Raw genomic sequence first — 9,845 nt, 5'->3', positions numbered from 1 at the left:
TCAAAACCTTCTCTGGGCGGGTGATGACCGCAGTGTTCCCAGCCCCAGTCATCTTTGGAAACTCAGGGTGTGAACCCTGCTCTCCTGAACCTCAGAGTGGCAGGCACATACTTTCCTGAGACTGAAATGTAAAGCACTGTACGCATTCCATATGCTTGCTGCGGCTAAGCAAATGCATGACGAAAGCTTCCATTGAGGACCAGTGAGAGACATGGTGCATTATGCTATTAACTCCCAGTTTACTGTAACAATAATAATTGATCAATCAAATTAGCTGTAGAGTGTCTCCAAACTTGAATAGTAAGAATTTGCATTAAAATAGGATGTGCTTTTTTCAGTCTCCATTGTGAGCAACTCTGCTGTATGACAAAAGGAATTCAGTCTTGGCCCTTCTTGCCACCAGTAAGGCACTGTGTAGCTCAGAGTTTAGCATGATTTTTAAGAATCATCTCCAGCTTCTGACCCAACATGATGTTGCCTCTTACCTTCAGCCTGCCAACAAAGAGTGCCCTATGGGGCTTAATCTTGCCCAGGGCCAACTGCATGAAGTCATGATCGGAAAGGGTGAAGACCGTGTCAGCAGGACAACGTGAAGCTCCTTGGTAGATCTCTCCAGAGCCAGTCTTTAAGTCAAGAGTCCACTGCACCACCATCTTTCCATCTCTAGTGATGTCCCACTGAAATATGGCATTCACTTTCTTGACCATCTGGCTTCCCATTTCCTTAATACGGCGACCAATTTCCTCAAATATAAGATCACTCTGGAGGCCGGCGGCTTTCCCTGAAGATTTAGCGGAGGTGGAGGTCAGAGCCACGTAGGAGCCTGAGCCAGTGGCTTCTTCTGTCTCTTTGATCTTAGTCTGAAGGTACGTTTTCTTTCTTTCCTTCCACATCTCTCTTTGCAGATTTGCTGCAGACTACAATTTGACCTCAAGATACCAACAATGAACCGTTGTCTGATTTGTCTGTCTGCTGATTATTGTACCGTACTTTTGTGTTTCCTTCGTAAACCTTGCCTTCTGCTTTTGTATTAAAGGTATTATTTAAATTTTTTCAATAATGTGAAATCATTGTTGGGTGGTGGCATTGTGACATCAGAGGTAACCCAGCCAATCAGCCTAAAGTGTTAGTTCATTTGCATACTGTAATTTTATTGGTTAATACTTTACAGTGTTAAAATGTGGGGATGGTTGCATTTAATGTCACATTTCATGCTTTTTACTTAACAGCCATGATTATATCATAGTTGTGAAATAAGTTGGGGGGTTTTGTTGTTGTTGGCTAGCAATGGGATGTTTGTTATACGCTTAATACAGGAATACTGCATTTGTAACTGTGGGCTGTAGACTACACACAACCTGTATATATCACAGGGTTACACAATATAGCAGTCACAGACACCAAGTCTGAGTATTTGTGACTGTCTTTAACTCTTCAAAATGTGTGTGCATAGCCACCTTGAGATGTGTATATGTAGCCTTTGTTACGTGTCCCAGCATCTAATAATACAATTACACATTTTTCACTAAGTACCGTAACTTTAACTGGATCAGAACAACAGCAGCAAGAAAATAATACAGTATCAAAAAGTGAACTGTTAGCACAGCGAGGAGGGGGTTCGTTACCTACCAGCTATAGCCACAGTCACGTCATTCTTGAGTCCAGCCTCCAATCAAGTCCAGCTGCAACAGTTGCCTTCTGACTTGTCTTTTGAGCCCTGCCAGTCCAGAATGATCCAAATTTTAAAGCCGCAGTAACCAGGCAAACTCTCTGTCTTAAAGCTCCATATGCCACAGCCTTACTCCCAGTTTTCCTGTTCTGTATTTTACACATTTGCGAGAGACAAGAAGTTTTTAAAATATTAGTAACAGCAACCCACAAAATGACTCTGTATGCTACCCAGGATCAGTATCCTGTCTATCCTGCAAGTGCCACAATGGCACAGCTGCAGCTACGCCGCTGTACCACTATGCTGTAGACACGGGGCTCTCCCATCGTGGTAGTAAATCTAGTCCCTGGAGAGGCAGGCGCTAGGTTGACAGAAGAATTTTTCCATCGACCACGCTGCATCTATAATGGGGGCTAGGTCGACCTAACTATATCACACAGGGAGCAAAATTTTTCACAGCCCTGAGTAACATAACTAGACTGACTTACGTTTTAGGTGTAGACCAAGTCTATGGTATTAATATGGCACCCATCTGAGGTATCTGAGTGCCTCGCAATCTTTAATGATTCAGCCTCACCAAACCCCTGTGCCATCTATATCTATGTATCCCATGACCGACTCAGTCATAGGCACATTATTTTCATGATGTTTCAATGGGCAGTTTCTTTGTTCCAGTGGCGCCTCACTCTTCTTCAGATGGGAACTGAGCCACAGAGAGGCTAAATGACTTGCCCAAAGTCACACAGGAAGTCTGTGATGGAGCAGGGAACTGAAACAGAGTCTCCTAAGTCCCAGGTCAGCCCCCTAACCACTAGGCCATCCTTCCTCACTGAGAATTCACCAATCCTGCTAGACCAGCCACAAATTTTCATCCATCTCTAGTTGTATATGAATCTGGCTGCTTTGAAATTAGATGTTTTCTCATAGACACAAATGAGTCAGAGTTTTGTAGATTTTCTGGGACTCTTAGATCATCTAGTCTGACTTCCTCTATCACACAGGCCATAGAACTTCATCCACACGTTCACGTGCTATTCTGTAAGTCCATACACGGGCTTTGGTGCCTAGCTACACCTCTACTTACATTCTCTGGAGAAGCTATCTAGAGAAGCTGGAAATGAAAATGAAGACACTGTGAGAGTTTCTTTAGCAGGTGGCTCCCTGACTGTGCTGTAATGATTTGAGGGAATTTTAACTTTCACTCCAATCAGCTTTTTTCCTCTTCTCTTTTGAGTTTTAACACTGCAGTGAATTCTCCTGATGTGAAGCAATGTGTGGCTGACGCTGCTATCTCACTTGGATGCTGCTTTGACTGAGGGAGCACAGTAACTTTCCATTCACAGACCAAAACTTTATTTCTTTGAACATTTCCTTCCGCCAGCATCGTGTTCTCTAGCTGGGTCTTCTCACTGGAAACTTGTCTCTCTTCCTAGCACACACTTGAACGCTGCTGTAGCTTAGCTAGGCTTCATAGCAGCCCATTTGCCAACATATGGAATGGGGTAGCTCATTTGACTTGGAAGCCTGCTAGAAATTGCCATCACAGCCAGGATCTTTCCCCAAAATTTACCCATTTGTAGGGATTTGTTCCTCACTTGGAGAGGTGTTGAGGGCATCAGATTTTGGTGTGGGAGTGTTCCAGTGTAATTTAATCACCTGTTGGAGGCAGCATTGACCTGACATTCAAGCCTGGTTCCTCTTCCTGGTTCAGCCAATTACCTACAAGATGATCTTGGGCAAGTCAGTTACCCTCTCTTTGCCTTGGTTTCACCATCTGTAAAATGGGGATAATGATGTTCTAACCTCCTTGGTAAAATGCTTTGAGATCTACTGATGAACAGCACTGTACAAAACCTGGGTATTACTATTCTAAGAAGAAGCTGGCTTCAGCTAGACAGCAACGCACTGCTACATGGGGTGACTCAAATGGATTGTATGGCTAGGTGACATTCCAAACGACTGTCCTCTTCTTTACCTATGGCTTTCATTTTCCGTTCTCCAGGCTAGACCCTCACCCTACACATACACCCAAACGTTATGCAAACTTCTTTGTCTAATGGTGATGTTTCTTGGCATATAGTTTCTCTTCCCTCCCCTATATCATCTCACATTTGACTCGCTCTCCTAGGCAATGCCAGTAGAGCAAGAAACCCAGGCCAACCCACTGCCACCACAGCTGCAAAGCCATGAGCTATTCTGTGCCACAAACCAACAAATCAGCCTGCAACCATCAGCTAAACAAGGGAACCAAGCCCGGGCTGGTGCAAAGAACTCCCATCGTCCAGTGCATTGGAGATGTGGGTAGGACAGAGGAGCTGCCCGTGGAAAAAGCAGAGTGGGAGGGGAGAGGGTCTGGGAGGAAACAGGAGAAGTTTAGCTCGAGATAGACTGGGCAAGATCCGAGGTGCACAAGGGTTGAGGGTGAGGGAGAGCATGGCCTACAGGTGTGTTGGGAGAGCATGGCTGAAGCACCTTGTACTCTCACGACCCTTGGCCAGCAGACTGGCCCCATCAGGCTGTTCCTGCCAGCACTAGTTACAACAGACTCAACCAAACGTCAGCTTCTACCAGGATTCTGAGACAACAAAGGTGGCATTGGGCAGCCATTTGCCCTGCCCAGCCAGCTTGGGAACTGCTCCAAGCACAGCTCAGCCAGACCTGAGGATCCGGCCCATTTAGATGGAAAAATCTAATCTTCTCTAGGATACTACTTGACCCGAGTACGGGTAGCAGAATCTGGCTTTTAATCTCTGCTTCCATCTGCCAGCTGTGCCATGGGGAGGTTCCCACTTCCCTCCCTCAGCATAGTATTGACAGGATCAACGACAATGCCAAATGCCTGTCGATTGAAAGCCGCAAGTCTTGTTGTTATCGTCAGCCGCGGTGAGATGGTTGCCGAGTCCCATGGACTTAGCCTCATGTCTTGGATGTTCATCATTCAGAAACACAAGCGCTCGAGATTGATAACAGAGATTTTCTCTCTAGATTATCTCAGCCTGCAAAACAATGTAAAATGACATAACACAGGGGGGTGGGGGGTGGAAATAACTGGGACCAAAGCACGGGTTGTAATGGCAGCCCAGTGGACCGCTGGTGCCTGCTCTACTGAAATATCTTCGTCAATGCTTCTGAAAACTAACTGAACGAATGAGTAGGAAAAGGAAATGGCCTTTGATGTTTTCTATTGAAATAACCAATGACCTAGCTACAGCTCATTGCACTTCTCCCAGCTTGGAACAGCGTGTGACTTAGTGCTTGGTTATGGCAGGATGCAGCACAATCTATGCTGAGACCTCTTCTGCGAATAAGTGATACTCAAGCATTTCACAGGCAAATGGCAGGATGCTGCATGGGGCTGGCTGTGTCTGCAGGAGAACCATGTGGTTCTGAGTTTCTAGGCTCCGGTTCTGATTCTTCATTTCCATGGTGGTGGGGGGCACAAATGTAGTCAGAAGCCACCTCTGGTCAGAACAGCCGGGCAACGGCCAGGACTGGAGCTGGAGCTGGAGCAGGAGCAGGCCCAGGATGGTGCCGGGGCTGTCTGCCAGAACTACCAGGCAGCTGGGAGTATCCCTGGCAAGGTAATAGAGTAGCAGCCGTGCCACAACTACTCCTTTTCTTTTTGGCAAGGTAATGATATTGACCAGACTGGAATCAGTGCTTTCATTAGGAACAGATACCTACCTGAGGGCTACCTGGTTAGAGGCTGGCTTGTGGATTGGCTGGACTCTTAGGACTCACAGGCAATTACCTCAGATGACACCCAAGGCACTAAACACTCATCACACCCCTGTGCTCCCTGTTGTCTGAGACCACGCGTGGGCTGGCCACAGGGCTCACCCAGCTTACTCTGTGCTTCCCCTGGACTTGGGAAGCAGAGACTAGACATACTGTTGCAGTGTGCTCCTGACATGTCTCCGATCCATCCGCTACTCTGGCAATGGGGAACAGGGCCAGTGTCAAGCCCGTATGCCATCTCTACCCCTGCCAAGGAGGGCCCCTGTGGTTTCAAACCTCTTTAAGCTGCCAGGGCCCTGTAAAAGGGGCCTCAGTGTAGCTGAGACTCTGGCCCTGTGTGTACAAAGAGGGGGGTGACAGTCATTCCACACAGGCCAGGGTTTTCGTCACCACAGCGACAACGATGACCTTACACAGATGACCTTTCCGACTCTTTAACACTGGCTGCATCCGATGTTCTGTCCCCTGCTGTTCCTGCCTTTATGACGCTGGGAGGGAGAGGGACAGAGAAAGGATCATGAACTGCCTACGGGTACATCTACACTGCAACAATAAATAAATAATCAACCCCGCAGCAGCGACTCTCAGAGCCCTGGTCAGCTGACTTGGGCTCGCGGGACTTGTGCTCTGGGGCTAAAAATATCAGTGCAGACATCTGGGCCCAGGCTGGACCCTGAGCTGTGAGCCCTGCAGCGTGAGACTCACTGCCGTACATCTTCCTTGGCAGTGTAGACATCCCCTAAGAACGTCTGTCTATTGCAGGGAAGCATTCTCATACCCCTCGGGTGGTGAACAGATGATGAAAGCTGTGACTATTGTAGCTGTTGTTATGATGAGAGACTGTAATGGCTACCATGGTGGGGGGGGAGGGTTGTCTTAGATCCAAAGACAATCACAGACCTCATAAAGGAAGGCCAACTAAATTAGGTTACACCATGCTGCGGTGGGGGTGAGCATTGCCATGGAAAAGGGGCCATGGCAGCCTAGCAACCTCCTCCCTTTATGAATGAACACCTGTGCTGATTGTAACTGTGGCCGGATAATTAGGGCCACTTTGATTCACTGCTATATGCAATTTGATTTGATCACAGACTCTTTTAGAATTTTGGTCTTCGGGGCATTTTTTTTGTCTGTGACAACATCCCTAATTGCAGCTTCCTGGCTGTATTTGCAGTGTTTCTTAATGACCGCCTCCCACACGCCTGCCCAATCCCCTGCAGCTGCTTTCGGCAAGGTTTGCAGCTCACTTTTTCACTGTGGCAACCACTGCTAATGCAAAAGGAGTTCATTATGACCTGGTTTTGAAGCCTTTCGCTTTTAGGCCCACATCCTCAAAGGTTTTTAGCACCTAATGCCCATTGATATCAATGGGAGCCAGGCACCTTTGAGGATCGGGGCCTTAGCTCTTGTATGAGACCTTTTACAGGGTGAGCTGGCCCTTTAAGAGGGTTGGGGACTCAGCCTTGCCTACACCAAGCGTAGATTGCCTTCCCAGGAAAAGGGAACGCATCCAGTGGTCATGTAATAAGAGCATGCGAGTCAGATATCTCCCAGCAGGCCTAGCTAGTGGGCAGCCTGAGGCTAGCTAGAGAGAGACCTGTAGAGAATAAGGAAATAGAGCTACTGGGAGATTTTCCACTAGAACAGTTGAAGAACTATTGGAAACCGCTGATGTGATTAAACTGAAATGTTTTGCAGGAGTGCATTGAGTCCCATCGAAATTTTGGATGGGGAAATTATCGAAATGTTGTGTTTTGACTTTTGTGATACTGTGCACAAATCAGAATATAACCGTCGACATGAAGTGTTTCGCTGAGGTTGAAATGAAATATTTGGGGGCTTATTTTGGTTTGCACACAAAAAAATCTGAGGCTTCGACTTTTTGTCCTCGTCTGGCTTGGGATGAAATCAGACTTTGAAATTTCAGTTTCCTGCAGAGTGCAAATTCTGATTTTTAACCAGCTCTACAGGTACGCCTCTGCAGGAGCCCCTGCAGCAGGGGAAAGGAGCTGGCTTAGCTGTTTGATTTTTGTGGAACTGTTTTCACTTGGAGAAAATAAAATTCAATGCTGAAGCAAAGGAACTAAAATCTCGGTGCTGATGGTAGTGTTATTTGATACAAGGGCTGGTACCTTGACCTTATCCAATCTGGCAATTTTTAAAAGGCATTCTTGAATAAGAACATCTACTGCCAGGGTTGAGCTAAACAGTTCAATTGGTGACGATTAGGTAGGCCCTATTTCTGCAAACACTTATAGCTGTACTTCACATCCAGTATCTGAGTAACCCTCCTGACGTCAATGGGACCATGCACAGTGCTTGAAGGGAAGCATGTGAGGAAGATGATGTTGTGGTAAAACTCCCTCATCATAGGGATTCTGGAGCACTGCACTCACCCAGCTGACTCGGAACAGTCCCGGGTTGAAAACCCACTTTAAAAAAAGACACGAAATCTTGAAGAAATGGTCTTTTTTTACATTTTGAAATTTTACAAAAGTAAAATTGCCCCGTTCTGGAGCTGGCTAAAGATCAGACCAAACCCTGACGAAAACTTTTGGTCAAAAGCTGAATCTTTGAGAAATCACACTGAAAAATCAAAATGGGAAAAATTTAAACCAGCTCTAGCCTTTGGTACCATTCCAAGCAGCTAATGGCCCAGGAAATCAAGATCACAGCTTCTCAGGCTCTACACAGGGTGGGTGCCAAGGGGCAGTCTGTAGAAGGGGCCCCGTTGCCTCCTGCTCACCCCCTTGCAGCTGAGTGTGGCTCCAGTAGCAGCTAATCAGTCCTGGGTCTCCTGGGTTTAGGAGTTTCTTCTCTAAAAGTCCCTAGCAGGGGGAACCCAGGCCCATCGCTCCACTGGGCTCCAGCTCGGGGCCCTTGTTTGGAACAGCTAGAACCAGTCTCTCCCATCCCTTGCTGTTCCCTGGGCTACTTCCTAGCTCTGTAGCCTCCCCCAGCCTCCTGCCCTGTTTCTGCCTCTTTAGGGTGTCCATTTGTCTGGCAGCTTCTCACCAGTTTGCTGGAGGGATCCTCTCCCTGCGAGCTCTCTGGCAGCCACCTTTCCTCTCAGGAGGTTTTCCTCTACCTGAGGTCCTTAACCTTTGGCATGCCCAGCATCTTCCTTGCCTGACTAAATGCCTCCCCGTCTCAGTGAGTTAACTACTCCCAGGTGAACCTGAGCTGCCTCAGTTCCCCTTGTGGATCCTGTCAGAGGTAGCTGGGCCCGTAACCCTTTCTGAGAGCCAGCTACCCTCTGAGACACTCCAACAACCAGCATGCTCCTCCCTGGGCAACCCAAACACCCTGCCTCTGTGAATCACCCATCACCAACACTCCAAGTGACAGAGAACCTTCCCTTGATGCTGACTAGAGCCCTATGGAGTAAGAGAAGAGCACCACATATTACACAGCTCTCTTCTCAACTCTTATTGCTCAGCAGATTCATCACAGATGCATGGGAGCCTGGTTTCTTATTGTGTAATGCTTTGCTTACAATGTTCTAGCCTGTTTAAGCTTTACTCTGATACATTAGGTGGGGCAGAGCTGGTCAAAACTTTTCTGACAGAACAGTTTTCCCTCTGAAAATGCCATTTCATCAAAATCAAACCGTTCCCCCGGGAGCACGTTGCTTTTGATGAAATTTTGTTTGGAAAACCTTAGAATGAAGTGTTAAGGTCGAAACGCTTTGACCATACTGGAATGGGACGTTTTGATTTTCGTTTCAAATTGACATTGTTTGGAAATGTTATAGTCTAATATAAAAGTCAAAACATTTCAATTGTACCAAAACAAAATGTTTCAATTGACCCCAAACTTTTTGTTGTTGTTGCTGTTCCATTTTGGAACAAAGGCAGATTTCGAAATGTTGGCAATTCCAGTTCTTGATCAGCTCCAATTCTGGAATTTTGTTTTGTTTATTAGCTTTGAACTTCTTAAATTGTCTCCTTCTGCTCAGAATTTCTCAGCATCTTCCCTTTCCCCCCACCCCCATCCTTCTTTTTGTTTGTAGAAGTCCTTGTACTGTGCAAACTCTTCTTGTGTTCTCTGTACATTTTTAGCCTCTCCATATTGTCCTTCAAGTTACACTGAAGATTTTCATTAGCTTCAGTGGGCTTTGGATGAGTACCCCCATGAGTTATGCAGGGCATTCAAATGACTGCAGTTGGAACCTTTCTACCACTGCATAAAATCATCTGGTTTGCTATGCTACATATCTGACAGCAAAGTTAACACATTTTTGGAGTGTCTTGGAACACTAAATCAATCCTGTCCTAGCAGTGCTCAACTTATTACCATAAATCTGACTGCCTCAGAAGGATAGTACTAATAAGTACTAATTGTGTGTTAAAACACTATGTAAAATTGCTTGTCCGTGAATACTGCAGTTCTTTTTGGGGATCTTCCATACATATTCACTGCCAAGGGTGGGAATCTA

The 9,845-nt window shown here is 46.4% G+C and overlaps 1 protein-coding gene across 1 annotated transcript; it reads right to left on the bottom strand.

Annotated features, from left to right (window-relative positions):
- Positions 1-419: 419 nt before the first annotated feature.
- Positions 420-893, bottom strand: SCP2D1 (SCP2 sterol binding domain containing 1). Its single transcript, XM_077812201.1, has one exon. It carries the CDS (start codon positions 891-893, stop codon positions 420-422), a length of 474 nt encoding a protein of 157 aa, XP_077668327.1.
- Between the last annotated feature and the right edge of the window lie 8,952 nt (positions 894-9,845).

This window comes from Eretmochelys imbricata, chromosome 3, assembly GCF_965152235.1.
Source record: "Eretmochelys imbricata isolate rEreImb1 chromosome 3, rEreImb1.hap1, whole genome shotgun sequence".
Taxonomy (NCBI): domain Eukaryota; kingdom Metazoa; phylum Chordata; order Testudines; family Cheloniidae; genus Eretmochelys; species Eretmochelys imbricata.
This window is presented reverse-complemented; position numbering and strand designations above follow the sequence as displayed.